The following is a 21,278-nucleotide window of genomic DNA, read 5'->3' on the forward strand; positions in this document are numbered from 1 at the left end:
TGATAGAAATTACATGACGTAAAGTATAAGGGGGGGGGGGGAATAAATACTAGGGGAACAATCCATCTTGTATAATCTGTAGTTTATGTCATAAGTTTGTACATTTTAAACTGAAGATCCCAATCCCGCTCAAAATTATTGAAAAAAATCATCCACATATTTGTTTATTTAATTGATTCGTCTTTATTCATAAATTCACAAAAATGTACAAACTATACACAGCATTAAATAGAATACTTACATTATAAAAATGTACAAATTATATACAAACACAGGATGTATCTTCTTCAAGACCCCAAAAACATACTTTTCCCGTCTTGGATATATTAAAGTAAAGAGGGATTAGGGCAGACAAATTGTTGTATGACATTCCCCCAAATCTATACCATCTTTTCATTATACAAACATTTGTGTTGTGTCACAATCCTAAACGTAATCTGAAGGATTTCAAAGATAACATTATCATGCAAGTTCTGTTGGGATTTTCCCTTTTTGCATGGATTTTAGTAACATTGTTGATTACACTTTCAGGTGTCAATGTCATGTTACATGGAAAGACAAGTGGTTACAAATTGAAATAATCAAAGTTTATAAAATAGAATTTGAATCATTGAATACAAAATCTTTTTCATGCAAAGATTACAATTATAGTGATGATTATTTGATAAAAGAAAACAATTTCCTGATAATTGCATGCTTAATCTTTCCTCAGAATACTACACATGTATTTGGTACAGACACTCATCATTTGATGGTGAATATATTTAATACTTTATGGTTTCAAGAATGTGTGACTTGCATAGATATTTATCATCACAGTGATCCCTTGATTGGTGTATCCTGTTACAGTGCTTTAACAAATATATTGTTTACCTCAATGAATTGTCTTGAAATCATAGGGCAAATTAAATTGGCAAGTAAAAAATAAAAATAACACTATCTTATTTTCTTGTCTTAAACTGTATGCTTGTATGTTGAAGAGAGGGACTCTTTATGATCTCTATATATTTGTGGAACCCAAAATAGTAAGCTTCATGGATACTGTCCAAAGACACTTAGACACAGCTGTAGAACAGGATTCTTCATTAAAAAAATTACCCATACCCCAAGACATCCTAAAACCATTGTGCAATATCAGATTAATTTGAGACACATTATTAAAGTAGAATAGTGGATTTAGAGGGAGAATAGACACACATTTATTTCTAATAGAACTGCATTCGCTTATGGAGATAAACTGGAAAGTATACAAGTTAAATCTAAAGATTCCACACACCAGAATAAAAAAAAACCATTACTACAGACCAATCCTTTAACCTACCGGTACATGTAATGAAAACATAAATAAGAAGTGATATACAAAGAAAGTACTACACATGTACATGATGAGATGTGAGAACTATACAAATTATTTCAGTTCTGCGCAAAGGAAATACAAAAGATGAAAAATGTGGATTCTATACATCCACATATTTATTAATAATAAATAAATAAATTCAAAATATTGAAGTGCATAATTCACAGTTAATACAAGAGCTAGGAACAAACATTATTTCCATTAAAAACAAAAATTCTTTAACAATTTCAAATACACAATATTTTATAAATAACCCTCTCATTACATCACAGTATCTAATGGAATGTGGTTGAACGCATACAGTTTTATTCACAAATGGAATCATAAGTGACTTGAAGCAGATAGCACATATTATAACAAATGTTAGCAGATAATTTTGGAAGGAATGAAGGTGCTTTGAAGTAATAGCAAATATTACTAGCCCCAGTTGCATACATATCTGTAGAGAACACTCAGCACATAAAAATATGGAGAAAGCCAGGAAGGTTTTACTAGAAAAATAGTTACTTTGGTACTCTCATTATTGGTGGTTTATATTGAAAAAATTTGGTGTACCGTGACTAAAATATTACAACACTACATTCTGTTGAAGCACATACATTGCTTGCAATCGGAAGAAGATCAATCTGCTTGAACCAAAACACTCTCTGCTTGTCAAACGAATAGAAGAATTTCGATTACATCTTAAATTTAGGCTTCGTTTCTCAGATTTGATGTGACATTATTATGATCATCATTTATAAGCTCCTGAGCAGAGAAATTTCTCTTGAAGAGTTCTCTTTGTGAAATATATTTCTCAGAGATTGTAATCCATGAAGCTTTGTCTGATGCATAGGCGATGCCTCATTTGCAGATTTGATTTCCTTGCATCTCTTTGGAAGTAGGTCTTCAATGAAGACTGCACGGCGGATGATCTGAATGCTTCATAATGATTCCCACATCTATGTTATACAGTGATGATTCCAAATAAAAGTCTCTGTCTTGCCGTTATGATGTAGAACCATTTTTATGGAGGATTCCAGCACCTTTGTCATAAGTTTTTTGTTCTCGCGCAGAACGATCCTCTCAGATCATTACTTGTGCCTCTTGTAAGATCCGTAGTCGAGGTCCGATGGGTATGCCAATGTTTTCAAGCTTCTCTTCACTAAGATATGGCATCTCTATCATCGATATCCCGGCTTTCAAAAAGTTGGTGTCATATTTCTGTTGCATGTGAAGAAAGGAATATAACTAAGGTTAAACGTTGGTGAAGAGGTAAGTTATCTACATCATGGGATGGTCTGTTTACTCCAGGATTCATTTTGTCTGAGATTAAAGGTTAGGGTTAAGTATAATGCCTGCTTCAGGGTCAAAGTACAAAATGGAAATTAGAGTAGAAATTTGACAAAGGAGTAATTGTTGCTGGAGCATGGCTTATACAGCAACATTATGGCCAGGAAGAAGACTGTAATTATTACTAAAATCTTTCTACCATCAATTCCACATATTTTATATGCAACTGATCATCACTTCCGTTCTATTAAGCCCTGTTTTAAATGAAACATATGAATGCTCTTCATAAACAACATAAATGACCAAATAAGGTCATTCCAATTAATGGTAAAGGGTACACACTGTTCTTATAGAAAAGGTGCAGATGTGAATCATTCTAGAGCAGTGAGTCTTGAATCTAGAAGATCGGTATTACTGTAAAAAATAAATTCTTTTAATATGACCAAATTCCATATTCTTTGGTTGTTTCAAAGAACTTCAAAGACAAAAACAAAATTCAAGATATGATAAAATATGATAATCACCTCATAGCCAAGATCCTTCAGGAAGATTGATAATAAAGGAGGCTCCTCTCCAAAGAATCTAGAAAGAAAATGATGAAAAATACATAAAATCACTACTTTTCTCATTGAGTAAAATATATTTTCACAGGATAATGAAATGTAAATAACTTTATGTGCAAGTTTATTATCTTTTTCTGAGGCAGCTTTTGTCACGTAAATCAATAATATCTAATTTGTCAAAATCAGGGTGGGGACAGCAAATTAGTTTTAAATGCAAAAGTATGTCAACAAAATGAATGCTACACAACTATAAACTATATTCTGATGAAACTATTATAAAACTACATTCCCTCCTACACACAATTTTCAGATGTAAAAATTACTTGGTGAGTTTCTTGATCTTCTGTGGGTTGGCACACTGTGGAACAAATGGCCTATGTAAACTCCTAGATGAAACCGAGACATCATGATTGAAGTATGCAACATCCTTCAGTTGATTCACCTCAATCCTCAATGCCTCAATCTCTCGGATCAGAGCATTCTGAGATCGTAGCTCAGACGATAAGTGAGCAACACTGCGAGCTAGTGTGACGACATGAGACTCTACTCGCAAGAAACGCTTGTTGACTGTCTTGATATCCCTCTCACGTTGTTTGGTGGAAAGTTTGTTATCTATAGGTGAGAGAAAAGGAATTTTGAATTGTCTCTTTGAATCTGATGAGAAATTAATAAAATTCTAGTTAATAAGTGTCTTCTTTTCTGTAATTCGTCAGTATGAAAGAAACAATGAATATGCAATATACATTTTCGAACCAAATAGCAAGCCTCTTATGGTTCCAGTAAATTGGATCCTTATAAATGTGTGAACAATATCATGCAATCTAATTTGTAAAAAATCATCAATAATATTCAATGTATTGTAAATCCAATGTCCTTAAGGAATCGTCTGCATATTGGATAAAGAACTCTTTAAAGTAAATAACTCAATAAATGTAAAGGATACTAAAATTCTTTTCCACTTAGTGCAATAGCAAGGGTAACTCACTTTTTGGTTTGCCAATGGTTCTCGACGGAACAGTTGTCTTACTTCCTGACTTAGGGCTATCACTCTCCAGTTTGCTGGAGCCAATCACCTGGTGGATGGAAAAGTAAATAGAAATAAACTAAAGTTGAGGTACAGTAAGGATTTATTTATACTAATTAGTGTTAGACCTGTCAATGATTATAGGTTCTGCAAATTAATACAGAGATATCTTGTAACATAAACAATGTAAAGTTTGAAAGCAAAGTCATCATATCAAGCATCAACTGTTAGGAAATAATGTCAACTTCAAATTTCAGAAATGTTTGTATCAACTAAATGCAAAGTGAATAATTAAGTCTCAAAAAATATTTTTTATATTGCATAAACAATATTTGTATACATTATCATTTCATCTTTCTGTTACATCACTAGCTTTAATGCACACTGTCTATTGATTTCAGGTAAATCATCTTTCATATGTTACGCAATCAAAATTTTATCCACCCTCTTTCGTTCATGGCATGAATATTTAAGAAATATATTACACAACCTAGCTTGTTTGCAATTGGTAATGCAGTACTTACACCCAGTATTTCTTTATACATTCCCTCCAGAGCTAGAAGCTGTGACCTGACAGCCTCCATGTTCTGGTTCTCCTTCCCGACCATTGATGAGGATCTAGATGGGTTGCCACGGGGAAGCTCCTCCTCCCTCTCATCATCATCATCAGGTATCAACATGCTGGATGATGCCTTCTGCTTGGGGGTTATATCACTGTCTGATGCTTCTGTCTGCTCTTGTACTTGATTCAGCTGCAGAGGTGGCACTGCTCAATATCAAAGGAGATCAAATCTTTATTAAGTTATCTTTATCAACTAAATCAATACAAAATTCCCCACTCTCTCTCTAAATGCATTACATAGTAGTGTTTTTGATCTACACATACATGTATCTACACTTTACAACGCTATGATATAGATTTGACTATTCAAATCTGTTGTATTAGTATACACAACTAATACAACCAAATCTTGGTAAATAATGGCCAGGCAAGGGAAACAGATAAAGGGGCCACTTCAAACAGGCCTTCCAAGACAGGTTCTGCTGTTTTCTGTAAAACCTACGTAATTCTTTTAACACAAGAAGAAAAATATACATATGGGTGACCACTAAGACAGGGTTGATAGAACATCTAAAAGTGATCTCCACTCTAAAGTTATGTTTTAATAAGATGTTTACGCACCTCTACCTGGTGCACTTGATTTGCGGCTCTCTTTCCCTGATGAACTGCTTGCTCTACTGCTATTCCTTGATCCATGCTTGTTTTTCCTCCTGCCTTTACCACCACTCTTCCTCAGTGGTGACCTAGAGTCTCCAAGCTTGTAGTTTGCACTATGACTCCTGTTCACTGAGCTCTTCCTCTGCTTGCCCATGCTATCACCTCTGCTTCTCCTTGGGTTGATAGGTGAGGGCTGGGTGTTGGTCACATAGAGGCTGGATGATGATCTGTTCTTCTTGTAGACTGTAGGTGAGTCTGGTGGGGTCTCTGGAGGGGTAATGTCCGGTGAGAGTGGGGGCAAGGGAGGGGTGTGAGACCGCGAGGAGCTTTCACTGTAAGGCACATCATACTCGTACCCCATCTGCTGCATGGCGAATGCCTCCTCGTTCATACCACCACCGGGCATCATGGGATACATAGGATTTGACGCATGAATGGGCACAAAGGCAGTGTTGTGATTTGGTCTGTTGTACAGTCGTTGAAGTGAACCCTGATTGTCTAATGGCTGAGGCAGACTCTGCGACATGAAGAGCTGCCCTCTATCCATTGGATCTATATACTGTTCATGAAAGCCAGCATCATTGTTGTACTGGTCAGGGAATTGGGTGCGAGATGACGGGTAATACCTCTGGAATCCCTGAGATGGAGGTAATGTCTTGGGAGAGCTACGGCCTCTGGATTCATAGCCACTGGTTGGTGGGCTCTGACCATTGGCCTGGAGCTTGCGGTAGACTGGAGGAGAATGACGTTGGATGTGATCCTCATACGAAGGAAGATGCCTTGTTCTCTGACCATCACCTGGTGTCCTGTATGGTGCCGACTGGTAAATAAAAAATAACATATTATGAGTCCTCCATCGATTATTCTGACCAAATACTATAAAGGGCATGTACATATGCAAAAAACAAGTACACCCTTTCGTTATATAACAGATAAAAATATATACAAAAAAGAAAACTGCTTATGTAATAAAATTTGGAATGAACATTGTAAATAAGAATTTTCAGAGCTTGATAAATATCAGAAAATCGATTTGATGAAAAGAATAGTTAATAATAATTTGAAAACGCCATGTGCTTTAGTGACTTAATTACATACCCATGTCTGCGAGAGATTTGACATTGACCCTTTGATGATTGGCTCCTCCCCATAGACCACACCTGATAGGTTACGGAAGTTATCTGGAAGCTTCTTGCTGATTGGACGGATAGGTTGAGGCCTCCTGGTTCACAGAATAATGAGAACAAAACATAAGACGTAAGAAATTGAAGCTAACCAAAACGTGACTAAAATTGAATTTCAAACATAGTACTTGGCAAATGTTGGAAATGCTTCAAAATAAATTCAACCCTGCAATCAGTATAACTGAATGTTGTTCACTAAATGAATGGTCAAAGTCAAACCCCAACCCAGAAAAAACAAATCTGTATTTTATTATCAAACAACTGTTTTCATCCCCTCTCACATTTGACAATTTTAAACAGGAGCCAAAAATCTGCCGTACCCATTTGAATAGCTAGACATCTCTTGTGGAGGCTGAGTTGATGGAGCTGTCCCCATGTGATGTGATGAAGGACCATGAAAGAAAGGGGCGGGTTGGTTCCACTTGGAGGTTGGAGTAGAGGCATCAGGAGGGGGTGTGGTGGAGGTAGGGGGTTGATCCAGCAGGGCCTGAGCACGGGGGCCCTCTTTCTTCTCAGTATTTGAGGATGGCTGAAATAGTAATAAGTAAAACATTACACCTGTGTGTCAGAAGCTTGTAACATGCAAGTACATCTACATCAAACAGCATCATGTTGACTATTATACATACAACCAAAAACATTTTCATCAACTACACATAACACACAATGCATGCAGTTTGTTGACCAAGCCAATATTGCCTAATTTCCATTTAGATAAACCATAAACAGAACATAACTACGAAACAGAAATTAGAAAATAATCTTTAACTCCTCCAGATACATCAAAATATATTAATAAAATATAGTAAAAGAGTGCAGGATAGAGAGAGAGTAAGGATGAAATAGAGTGACTGATAGTGACAAGAGAATGAGGGAGGCAACAAAATACATAGAAAGGAAGAATGAGAGAGATAGCAAGTGTGAGAACAGACCAATAGAGCAGGAGATAGAGTTAAAGAGAGAGAGAGAGAGAGAGAGACAGAGAGAGAGAGAGAGACAGACAAAAAATAAGGGCAAGGGGGGGGGGGGGGTAATTAAGGTTAAAGAGAGAATGAGAATGGGAGAGCGAAATATGGAGATATTTACATACAGGCAGATATAAAAAGTAGAGAGAAAGTCTCAAGGTAGGACAGGAAGAGTGAGAGAAAGAGCAAGCTGTACTCACCACATAACCTGAGATATATCTATCCCAATCCTTGGGGTAGTCAAACTTATCTGGATCCTCCAGCATAGCCTGAAGGTTAGCCTCTTCGTCACCATTCTCATCCTCATCGGTCACATCTCGGAAGCTTGGTGGAGGTAACTCCAGCAGCTCACCATCATCAAACTTAGGCTTTTAATTATAAGCAAAAGAAAGATACAAAATTATATCTCAATTTAACATTGGTATGGAACACAATATGATAGGTGGATATTGTAATGTACTTCAGAAACCTTTGGATGCTCACAATCTGACATTTCTAGCAGAAAATTGATTGATAGCAAATCAATAATAATAATAATAGTGATAACTACAAAACAACCACTATTGTATCTCCATTATTGTTATAATTGATTGAAGCTTAATTACAATAAAATGTTGCCTTAACTGTAAAATAAAATTGATTAGATGTTACTGTAGATGATAAAGATATGATTGATTGAGAGAGATATAACTACTTGGGGGAGTTATGAAGAATAAACTCTTTTATGTTACAGGGTGTTCCCAGCACTGTTAATTTGTTAGTGATATGAGCTATCAAACATATCTAGACTGGGATTAGATAAGATATGCATGCCGTGTATGTGCAGACAGACTTACCTGATTGTTGCCGTTCATCAGACTGCCTGGTGTGGGGGAGTCTAGCAGGTTTTTGAGCTTCTCTTCCACTGTCATTGACAATGTGTCCCTCAGTGGAGACTTGGGATTCTATCAAACAGAGACAATGGGAAATGATTTAAAACACACACAATGACATGGAGGACAGTGGGGATATAATAGGGGGAATAACAAGGAGATGTATGGTCAGAAATACATGTATGAAAGGGGAAAATGTGAATGATAGAAAAGAACAGAATATATCGTCGCCTGGCTGGCAGAAGGGCGTTAGCACTAAATCGCCTTAAACTTTTATAAAAATGACTTATTTCCACAAAAATTGTGGCCGTGTTCTACTATAACATTTCTATTAGTCTTTTAAGTTTTAAATCAATTTTCGGGATAGAAAGCTGCTTAAATATAAAACAAATCTTTAAATGCGAATAATTCGAAAAGTAGTTTTGGAGTCGCTCGCGCGCTAACGCCCTCCTGCCAGCCGGCCAACGATATATTGTATTTGTGCTTTTTAAATGAATGGTCGAATATATATAATAATAATAATAATAAAGGGGAGATGGATAGAAATAATAGAAATAGTTATAGAAAGATGCTTAGATAGCAAGGACAAATAGAGACAGTGAGTAAATAAGTATAAATACATATATGATGAAGATATAAATCCATATTTTCTACTTTGAAACAGAAAAAGAGAGATTTTTGTTTATATTAACATTTTCTTTACTTGATATAAATTATCAAGTTAGTTAATTCTCCCAACTGAGCTAAAGTGAGGACTCAATAATTTTTCTCTGCCATCAAACACATTGTACAAGGCATAATGCTGCTAAATGGAAATAACTTCCCAAAAAGAAAATGATGTAATAAATATACTGTACTTCCTCCCAATGAGATATATTGATTGTTTGAATGCTTACGGTTAATGGGTTCCATGTATCTCCTGCCTTGACTGGCTGAGGTCTGATAGCCCCACGAGGGCTCTTGTCTTTGGATAGCTGTATCCGTCTAGTCTCAGCTCCATGCTGGAGGACTCCCTTCGATCCCATCTCTGTCATACTCTGAACATTAAAACATAGGAAAATAAATAATTTGCTTGGGGTCAAGACTAATCCACAAAAATAAGTAAATATAAATGAATGATACATGCCATTAAAACTTAAAAAAACAAAAACAACAACGGTTACTAAAATCTACATGCCTACTTTCATTGAACAAGTAAATACATTGAAAATAACCTATTCACATTGTTGTTGTTTATATGCCATTTTTGCACTGTGCACACAGACCATTACTGGAACAAAACCACTGTCACTATAAACAATTAATATAAAAAAATCAATATAAATAAACAAGTATGCAATCATGGGAAAGTGTCAATGCATCAAAACCAACAAACCTTCACTTTAACAAAATCTACCAAAGCCTTGACATTGCTTCAAGCCAACAATCTTTACCAAGCAAATTTACTAATCAAACATCTCTGACCTTCAGACAACCCCAACATTCTCACCTCTTTGTTGTAAGATGTGTAAATAATCAAATTTCACATGGTTACTCATCCCGTTAAATAAATATATCCTAGAGTAATATAGCAGTCATGTGGATCAATGCAAACATAACACTGAGTATAAACAGTCAATCATCCCATATTCTGAGAGTGGGGTAAACATGTATGTTATTGCAAAATATACATGGGTATGTTAATTGGGAGATATCAAATTTTGTTGAATATAATGTATGTGGATTGAAGCCATAATAATAATCAATCATTTATGATTATCATTTATGATTTTTTTCCCCAGTGAAATATGTGAGACGATAGTATTCAAGTTTTTGAATGGGTTAGGGTTGTCAGCTCCGACAATATTATTCTAAGATAGAGATATGATTTGTCTTTTATATCTTATAAACTTCATACACTTTGATTTCTGATAAAACATTGCAATTTAATATCGATGAATATAGTTATTGGGGATGATGTTCGGTTTACACATACCTTAGATTTGGATATTGATGAATCTTGACTTTTTTTTTTTTTTTTTTCTTCACCTCCTTACATTTTCTCTCATTACTCTTTCTCTCCTTCTGTTATTCCTTCACTCACATACTACCTTTTCTATCTTATTCCTCCCCCTCTCTCTCTCGCTCTCCCACTTCATATACATATTATGATATACACATCTGCCTTTGCTGTTGTATTGCCTAATTCCTCGCATCCTACATTCTACATATATATAAGATGTTTTAAATGTAAATAATAGCCTAATTGTATCTATTTGGACTCTGTATAGTGTACAAGTATAATTTATCTAATTTCACTTTTAAGTATTATTTTAAGCATACAACCTTTTTAAATGATGAATTGTATTTTAATTTAACAATATTCACATATCAATATATCATGTATTCCTTGTACCTGGTTTGCTCTCTCATCTGACGATGAAGCATTCAAAAACACATACCTAGAGCCTTATTTCTGGCTTTCGTTATTCCTGATTCTTAGTTTTTACCTTATGGTATTTTTTCTTCCAACACTAGTTCTTCCTCTCTGACTCCCACATTTTTTCTCTCCCTTCTTGATTATCTCTCTCCCTCTCTTAACCTGATCATCTATTAATCTATGTGCCTTTATACCATCTGGTAATCCTAGCTATTTCGGTTTAAAATGTAAAAGAATATTAGTTGAATATTATTGCGTTAATAATTTTGTATGCAGTTATTATTTTGTGTAATGCTTTTAACAATGTTCATTATAATCTGTTTTTATGTCAAAGATTTGTAAAAAATCGTGCAATTCAGCCTTTGGGCTGCAACGTGATTTTTGAATAAATAAACCATTATATATATATATTTACTTTTTCTGAACCCCTTATTTGTATTTAGCTTGCTAACTTATGAGCAGAGACAAATACACTTAAGTCTACCCACTTAATATAGAAAATATTTGCATGTACAACAAAAAAAAATGGATACCATAGACCTATATACAAGCTATGTACTCAAACAAAGAATGTAAGGAAGGTCTACAAGATTATAGTTAAAGTATAGTTACCATGACAGTATGCTCATTCTGTGCAATGACTGGAATATCATCTTCTGGATTGGTAGAGCCCATAAGGCCTGGTAAAGAGGGCTCAACATGACCATTAGGAATGAGACGAGGTGTGGTATTCTGCATCTCATAGGTTCCATCTGTACCATTCACTGGAAATAAAAGAGAAAGATGGAATGACATGAAGAAATATGACAAGAGCTTTGTTACATGATTACATGACATATCAGCAGTAACATTGGCTGTAAGGCCTACTATCAAAGACTTTGCCAAATGATCTACTAATTTCAAAAATCTTTAAATCTCATGTTTGTATTAAGCCCATCACTTGTCCTTTTGTTACTGTTATTTTTATCAACTTCAATCGACTTGATCTATTGATCAAATTTAGGACTATTTACTTCATGCTAAGTCCATCTCTATGACCTCTTTAATTTTTCTTCACTTGCAAACTGACCACTTATTGGATCCAACCAATGTTGGCGCAGTTTGTGTTGTGATACCAATACAAATATGAAATCAAAGTATGTAGACTTTGGTCTCTGAGCTAATTACATTGTAGCATATACAATAATATTTGTTGACAGTCCATAGTCCATAAACACCCACATAGACAGAAGTACAAGTACAGAAGTAACACTTCATTAAAAATCAGAGTAAACAATAGTTATATAGTTTCAGGAACAACAATACTCACTTGAGTAATCTCCACTCTTTCTTCCAAAACTTGTTTCAGACTGACCAGATATCTGTGGAAAGAAGAAATTGTAATAAGGAATTGCTACAAAATTATGGTGTATGTGTTGCTTCCACTTATTACAATATTGGATAAGTTAATTTAGAACTCTTCACAATCAAAAGAAATAGTTAGAATTTCTCTTTTAAATTTATCTCATGTTTCAGAACGATATATATGTCCTATTTTTATGGGCTCTACAAAAATGGAAGAGCTTATACATCTTGTTTTATTTATTTTTATGATTCTTTCTGTATATTTCTTCTTTGCCTGGCTACTCTACTCTAGTAGCAGTCTATTATAAATTAATAAAAAAGAAGGTCATTCAGTACACAAGACCCGATGCAACTAAGCCTTTATGTTCTGGAATTCACCCTATATGCACATTGTACCAACAAATAGTGCTAAAGATATGAAAATGAATAGCTAAAATATCTCCCATAGAGGTAGACCATTGTCTTACCTGGCTCATAATACTTGGTTCTCTACCCTGTAATGATATCCTCTCTTCATTCTGTGAGATGCTATCTGGTACCGGTCCTCGTGGAGTAGGAGGTGCACTATCCTTCTGACTACTAGCACTAGTGGTGGTACTCTGTAAAGTTCAGTAACACATTCACTTACTATACAAGGAACCATATTGATTCATACATTCAAACTTAATATGCTACCAATTAATGACTGTGGCTCAGCAAATCAAGAGATTGTCCTGTAAACAATATCTGGATATATGTCAAACATAAAAGAGGGTAAAGCATGCTTTTTGAATAAAGTGGTTAATGATAAAATTTCCCTCAAATTAAACAATAATGGCATCTCTGTATGAACTGAACATTTATAAGATTGCTCTTTTAATGATGAAGTTGAGTTCTGGTCATGCGATTGCATTGTGAAAGAAACGGTGTGGAATCGACCAGAAAAGGTTGATCATCTAGCATATAAGAATTTGTGTGTATTGCAAGGTTCTGGAATCATCAAAATGATAAGAAATTTGGCCAAGTCTTGGTAAAGTTACAAACAATGTACACAGAAAGATGTATATTGGACTACACGAACACGTGAAGTAAAAATCCGTCCCTGGATTTTAACGATGTTACAATATATTTAGAATATGAAGGCATTTGAAGAGCCATGCTTTTCAGGGAACATGTCTTATATGATGTTCTTCCACACTTGCATAATAAGAATGATAATGCTCAGAAATTATGTTTCACCTCTTCCCAGAACTCAACCTTCTCTTTAAGGGTAAAATAATTGTGTTTTTCAAAATAGTCAATAATCTCTTTGTGTGTATGTAAACCTTCACCTATAACTCCACTTAATATCAAATATTAAGAGTGGGTGCTAACTGCAGCTTGAATTGCTTTACTTATGTTTATATGTACTGTACATCCACTACTGCAGGAAATACATACATGGAACAACTTTTTTATGTATCCCTAATGAGTATACTGACATTGTACATACCTCAAACCTTCGCCTCAGGGTGTTAATGAGGGCAAGAGATGACCGGAGATTCCCATCACTGATTTCTGCAAAAAGGAAAAGAAGGTGTCATTTATTCCTTTATATACTGTACAAGTGCCTGAAGTTATACTCAAACATATACCGGTATACACAAAGACTGTCAGTACAATGAACAAGGGATAAGATTTAAATCTGATCAAAATAAGTTAAAGAATTGCACTGCAATGATTCACGGAACTATTTAGAATTACAAATTTGTTGATTCAGTTTAGAATGAATTTCTCCTTTGGTACTCATTTCAATGAAATAATTTCTTTCTTTTTCATAATTTCAACCATCAGATTGATTGCTGACTAAAAGAATATCATAATTTTTTTTTTTAGGGTTCTTTTTGTCCTGTATAGAGATTATAAGATGACTTTTGACATTTCGTCCTTGTTTTCACGAAGTGACGGTAGTGAGGAAAATCGTCACGCAAAGTGAATGCAATTTTTTTTCACTACCGTCACTTCGTGAAAACAGCGACGATTTGGTCACAATGATCATTATTCAAATGTAGACTAAAAATAAAGCTCCAGATCTCAAAAGATATTACAAAATACAAATCACTTTCAATCACCGTTTTATGACTTCTCATGTCTTTTAGTCACAAACATTATCCTTTTTATGTATACTCCAACGAAAGCCCAGATCCCACAAGACAAAGGTAAAATATATGAAAAGAAAAACAGATGGTTCTATGTACCTTCAGCATTGACCCCTCTGGTATCAAAGCCCTTGATCTGTAAGAAGCGTAGACATAGATGAATGTTTTCAATCCGTTGAGCTCTGATGATGGGACGTGTTTGTATTCCTTGAATCTTCTCATTGACTAGAAGGAATAATGAAAGAGCAAAAATGAAAAACAATTACTGAAAGAACTAGAAACACAACAAATATGGTTTACTGTGGGCTATAACTCTTGGGCTATAACTCTAGTTGACCCTATAAATATCTGATCTATTCTTAGAACTTCTGTAAAAGTGTTTAAATGCCTGTCTCTAATATGCAACAAAATTGTGTTTTTCTGTCCTCTACATATAATGTACTGTACATCATACAAGATTTATCCCTTGATACCAACATAATACACCATTATCACCTTAAGGATCAACAAGAATTTACAAAAAGCATTGTAAACAAAGCAGTTCTTGAAAACTACATGTACATTGTACAAATGATTTTCAATCATCAATATCTACGGAATAATTAATTTATGAAGGAAGCAAATTTCAACTTTTAATTTTAACAATCATTCACATGTTCTCTGAGTTGCTTACTTGGGTAAAACATATCAATGAACATTTAAATCCTTTTTCAAACAGAATTATGTAAATCCTTCTTATCTCAAAAAGATAAATGTCTATAATGCTTGAGATAGGAGGAGTATCTTTTTCATGACTGAGACCAAAGACAAACATTCCTTTAACATGATCAATACAAGAAAGTTCTTTACAGTTTACACCCAACTGCTCTTGCCCTGCCAAAGGTCGCTACTGTTGTATCGCATGATATGCTGTACGTCTGAGTTATTGTTACAAATGAATTGAATGAAACTGTACAATATCATTAATTTCTCCTCTGTCATGGCCTATTATTTGAATCACTAAAGACAATGTTTGAAACCTTGTAAATAAGTTCTATGGTGGTGTCTTAAACTATGTGCACTGTATATACTTGAAAGAAAGTTTATTTTCCCCTTTTTTCTGGAATCATGCCAATTTGCTAAGCAAACAAAAGTAAAGTAACGGACTTGTAGTCTTTTGTAAATTGCTTCCTTGTAAAGAGTAATAATCCAGAGTGCCCAATCATGTATTATAAGGCTCTTTATGGTAGAAACTTGAGAGCTTAGTCACAGATTACTGTTCAAGTCAACATATCTTCCTGACTACAAAGCTATTAAAGGCATCCACACTGCTCAAGGGTTTCAAGCAATCTGATTTATGAAGTGTCAAAAATATTCTTGAAGTTATCTTAAAATTTTCTTGGAGCATATATTGTAGATAAGCAAGAAGAGAAATGTAATTACTTTTCCATGACTGAAGAATGTACTGACAGGACTGAATTTCTATACCCCCTCAAAATAGACAAACTTGATTTCAATTGGATGTAGTGTAGATTTTTAGATGAGGTGGTGCATTATGTTTCAAAAAATCTATATTATGTATGATCATACTAATAGAAGTGATCAAACTGACTTGAAGTTTATTATTCACCCATAAAACCTACTGCAATAATATTCACAGTATAACTACAAGACTGTCAAAAAGATTGGAAGTTTATGGGCAAGTGGTGAGCCTTTTAAGTGTTGGGAAAGTATAAAAACCCTGACAAAAGATTTACAAGAGAACTCTAGATGCTACCATGGTTAGAGTCAACAGAACTTGATTGCTTCAATGCTTTTCAATGCCAGGTTTCAGAGATGCTCAGAGCATGACAGAAACGATTACTACTGTGAACTCCCAGTCTTCTTTGACTACGATCAGTAGGAGATCAGATTATATGTTTCATAACAGCAGTGACAGTTGGCAACACGCAATGTGCAAAATATAAAAATAGTAAATACATATACATATTATTGTATGAAATACATGTGGATGCATGTATGAAAACTTTTTTTTGCTCTCAATATTTTAAAAGCTTAAGTACATATTGATGTGTGTATAGCATATCATTGGATAATGATGGACTGGAATGTGTTACGTAGATGTAGCTAAAGGACAGTCAAAAACTTTGGAATAAACCTTTCTTCTTCAAGGTTACATGCATTCTCTGCACATCCATTCATGCCTTCCTGCAGAGCACATGATCAAAAGTAAAACATTGCTACAATTTTCAATTGCTTTTCCTTTGAAAAGAGCAGCTGAAGTGGATGACATGATTTCAAGCTAGTATCAAAGTATCAAGAGTAACTGCATTCACATACCAACATTTATGTGAGTCTTGAAGTAGATAAACAAACATGAATGAATGATTTCTTTTTCCAAGAGCAAGAATTGAATAGGATTAAACTGTATATCAACTAATGTGTGCTTATGAATACGTGTACAATCTGATATAAAAGATAGTTAGACTAATGATAACAAATGATCAAATACTATTCATGAGTCTTTATAAGTCATGACTGACTGGAAGAGATTAACAAGTATTCAAAAAATATGATGACAGCAATTATCTAATCTGTGGGGGGTATATATATATGGAAATAGATTTACGATGTATCAAATGCGATGCTTTTGAAGTAAACTGACTTGTTCAAGTTGAACGCTTGGATAGATAGTGGTACATGTCACAAGTGGATGATCCGTCAAGGATGCTACAGGACAATGAAGGGAATAAATGGCTTCCAATTATCTTGGATTGTTCACCATGTAGACCATAGTGTGTTAATCCCTGAACCACTGGTGGTGAGTTGTTGTTTCTTCACCACTCATAGTTTGGACTATACGCTTCAAAGCTTGGTGCAATAAAGACCCCCTGAAGCTCCCACTAATACTATTGTATGGCTATAAAAATACTTTACAAGCTGGCCAAACTACAGCTTATTGTAGAAAACAAATTTCTGGAACTGCTTTCTTTTTTTTTAAATACAGAAAAGGAGTTCCTACAAATATCCCTATCAAAGAAGTCTCTACAGTTTTCTTGTGCATCACATCATAATATGATACACCTGACTTCCTGGAATCACCAATCAATGTGGGCACAAATCATGCATGCGCTGCGTTCAGTGACAAAAACACATAAAGTTAATAATCACAAAAGCAGTTTTGTAAGAGTTTCTGCAAAACTTGGATAAAAAAGTGGAAAATAACATCCTCCACCTTCTATTCAAAATCACTACCTCCCATAGGTACATGTAGTTTCATCATGATGTGTGCATGTCTGGAAACAATGTACTACTAGATCCAAAAACAGAAGTGCACCCACTCATACAAAACTTTTCATCATCTTGTCAAACAAGACAGTAGTATTGAATGATAAACGACTTGTGGTTAAAGCATTATCATATGTCATAAAATAAAATCATATATCTTTTCATAACTTCAACTGTTAGAGTGAACCAACCATTATTTATATGCTTCCGGCAATCAGTACATGTATCAGTAATCCTTTTCTTCCCATCCCTCTCTCTATCCACCTCTCCCTTCTCTTTCTCACTGAAAAAACAGTAAATAATGCCTCTGATCTTTGACATTAATAACCCCAAAATAGAAGCAATCAAATATGAGGATATAGTTTATTCATGCCTGTATCCAGAGGCTTAATATCACATATCATTTTATGTAGATGAATGCACATGCTATCTTGTTAAGTAGCTTTGACTGAGAAAAAAAAATCTGAATTGCCAATCTAAGGTAACCACAGCAATATTCATTTTCCATTGATATTATAATTATTGTACTTTGTGAAACTATAATCCAAAATATGCCTTCTGGTTCATATTATAAGAAGTATAAAAAAGATTTTTGAATTATTTCAGGTCACCTATTTCCTATTCTAACCTGTTTATCCCCCAGCTCTCTGCCCAAGCAAGTGAATGGTGTTTTCATTATAATTCAATATTGTAGGTGTGGATGGGAAGATTAACACAATGTGGGCCCTGATTTAGGCTATTATTTAGTTCAAGCACTGTGTATCATGGCATCTGTTTGTGAGTTTTATATGAATAAAAAAACAGCTCAACCCAATATGCTTTCAGAGTATAATTTCTTGTTTAATATATACCTCATTTCACAACATATTATCAGGCAGTAAAGATACTCTAATTTGGTATTATTAAGGTACCACAGAAAGTATTAGATTTACGACTGAAATTTTTATACGCATTTGATGAAGAGATATCTGATTTCTATCTTTTGTTCTGTATAGCTTCCATCTCAATTTAATTAAAAAGTACACTTGATTGCATATTATGTGTGTATGGCTTTCTAGATTTTATGGTGTTTGTATGCATTTGACATTTCATTTTTTTAATAGCTTTTTAGTTTTTTAAAACAGTATATCGACAATTTAATGCTAGATAGCTCATGAAATATGGATAGACCTTAAAATGTAAAATTCTAACACCTTTCTGTTTTTGATATAATAATTTCATGTCTCTATTAAACCCAAACCAAACTGGGTCTGTATATATTTTATACATATATATTCACATTTGAATGAATAATATAACTACTCATAGAACTACATCAATTTGATGATGGATAATATAACTACTCATAGAACTACATCAATTTGATGATGGATAATAGTACTTCCCAATTACTGATGTATATGTACATGTATGTACATTGTAGGTTGGACCTTACTAAATTGCATATTACTTTATATAGACAACAGTGATCTAATGGCATCCATGTTTGCAAGAGTATACTGTACATGATAATAATTATTATAATAATTATTGATACAATTATCTTCTTGTGTACAAGCTGTACATGTACATTTAAAAGTTCAAGTAACAAATCGTTTAGATTTAATACCACACAAAAATGTTATTAATTCTGTCTATACCCAGCATTCATCATGTCTATGGCATCAATGTACATGAATCTATGAAAGATTTACCAATCTATCCTAAAAGTCAACATTGTAACCACTGTTGATTGTACATGCCCTGCCAGTCTGGTATTCTTGACTTACTGCATTCATGAAGAACAGCCTAAACCTAAGAAAAGCTCCAGCAGTCAGACTTCACCTAAATATCTCAAAATCAATCACCGTTACTTACAAAACCATGACAACTAACAGCTCACATTCCAGCTCATAAGAAAGGACGCAGTAATCCAAATCCCTTTCTTATGTTCCTAGAGAAACAAACTTGCTGCAAAATTGAAGTAATACGATGTGGTGATCGCCATGGCAACCTGAATTGTTCCAGATATGAAACAGCATTTTCTACAAAATCTTGTATGCATGGACATGGATGTGTTTTGTTGTTGGGTAGAACAGTTGGCAGATTCTTGAAGCCCAGCATGTTATTCCCTGCTGGTTTGATATGTAGGTCTAGTCTTCTACACAACCTACATGGCTTTTTACCCTACCATGTACTAGTATATCAGGCTGTAATTATGGCTTATATTTATTAAAAAAATCATACATAGTACATGTATATGTATGTACAGCTTATATTTCTCTGCAAGTACTTAGTAAATACACATGTAGATGAACATGTTCATGTATACATGAATATAATTTTGGTTCAAACCAATGTGCAGCATCATTTAAATTTTTAACATAGTACATGTGTATTAGACACAATTTGAATCTACAGATTTCAATTCAATGTGTTATATGACACAAACATTACGATTGTACATGTAAATATATACCTGAAGCTTGTTTAATTTGATATAAATTATATGTAGTTTTGTTCTTCATGTTCCTCAAAATTTACAAGTAAAATATAGGAGTAGTACATTGTAAATATGTCCATGCCCAATACTTTGTCATCCAATCGAATCCATATTATTACTCTTTTCTCAAGTTTTCGCACATACCTATATTAAATAAGCTCTACAAAATAATACAGACATGTATGCATGTAGATGCCATACAAATGTTAATAATAAACTCTGACTTAATGCAAAACTACACTGAAATTCAATATTTCATAGTGCACTTCATGGATTTGATATTCTATACCTGGTGACATTTGACCCTACTTCTTAGATGATCTACAGGGGTAAACAGAATCACAATGCTCATAAATCATAATGACTGTAGAATACATGGCAATGGTTTTGATTTCTTCATTTTATCTATCTATATCTTTATAACGGACTGTAATTTATACAAGATCAAACTATTATCAAATTAGTCCCAGGGGAAAAATTAGCTTCAAAATATTTGTGCTCAATTTAAATGTCTTGAGTTCCACTATCCTATTTCATCAAATTGTTATGTCTATATTTGGATTGGCCCGGTGCATGATCTATGGTTGTAATTTCACAATATCTGTCCATTTTCAGGTCTTCATGATGTGTTTATAAAGTAGTAAATATTTATTGATTTATTGATTGTCAAATTTTGTCTGGGGTAAAAACAACTCATCAATTTTCAACAATCTTAAAAGGCAATTTGCTTTTGTCTCTTCCTTCCGTCAAGGACACAAACCCCGAAGTTTACCTTGAGTTCTAGACCTCTATTGTCTGCACTCATTACTTGTGGGTGAGCTATAGAACACTTAATGAATCCTTTCAATCGACAAAAAGGACACTCAACTTGCTTGAGGTCTTGAAGAAAGCTCTGTAGTATATCCCCTCTCTGATCACTAACCCTTTTCAAAACTAACCCGTCTCTAGAGGATATATAATTTGTATCTAAAGAGTCTTCATTGGCTACTCATCATCCACTGTAATTGTAGTTTATCCCATCATTGTTGGTTCACAGTAAACGGTCTTCAACAGAAAGACAAAGTAATCAATACCTTCTCCACGAGGAAATCAATAGGCTCAAGAAAAGGGCTAAGGCAATAGTGGTCACAAAGATGTGGGATGGAAGGTCGTTGGCACAAAGAAGATGGAGACGACTTTAATACCTCACCAAG

General features: G+C 34.3%; 1 protein-coding gene across 1 annotated transcript in view; it reads right to left on the reverse strand.

Moving 5' to 3' along the window:
- Nucleotides 1–159: 159 nt before the first annotated feature.
- The window catches only part of LOC753295, a 33,404-nt gene continuing 12,285 nt past the window's right edge, over nt 160–21,278 (reverse strand). The window contains exons 4-19 of the mRNA XM_001181782.4: nt 14,436–14,561; nt 13,691–13,755; nt 12,687–12,818; nt 12,185–12,236; nt 11,488–11,639; nt 9,353–9,493; nt 8,421–8,528; nt 7,785–7,952; nt 6,940–7,148; nt 6,534–6,657; nt 5,400–6,255; nt 4,741–4,982; nt 4,178–4,265; nt 3,516–3,804; nt 3,154–3,211; nt 160–2,560 (exon numbers count right to left, since the gene is read on the reverse strand). Coding sequence (XP_001181782.2) covers nt 2,423–2,560; nt 3,154–3,211; nt 3,516–3,804; nt 4,178–4,265; nt 4,741–4,982; nt 5,400–6,255; nt 6,534–6,657; nt 6,940–7,148; nt 7,785–7,952; nt 8,421–8,528; nt 9,353–9,493; nt 11,488–11,639; nt 12,185–12,236; nt 12,687–12,818; nt 13,691–13,755; nt 14,436–14,561 — 2,948 coding nt within the window. The 3' untranslated portion in view covers nt 160–2,422. The remainder of the gene's footprint in view (nt 2,561–3,153; nt 3,212–3,515; nt 3,805–4,177; nt 4,266–4,740; nt 4,983–5,399; nt 6,256–6,533; nt 6,658–6,939; nt 7,149–7,784; nt 7,953–8,420; nt 8,529–9,352; nt 9,494–11,487; nt 11,640–12,184; nt 12,237–12,686; nt 12,819–13,690; nt 13,756–14,435; nt 14,562–21,278) is intronic.

This window comes from Strongylocentrotus purpuratus, unplaced genomic scaffold (assembly GCF_000002235.5).
Source record: "Strongylocentrotus purpuratus isolate Spur 01 unplaced genomic scaffold, Spur_5.0 spur5_scaffold_5, whole genome shotgun sequence".
NCBI lineage: Eukaryota > Metazoa > Echinodermata > Echinoidea > Camarodonta > Strongylocentrotidae > Strongylocentrotus > Strongylocentrotus purpuratus.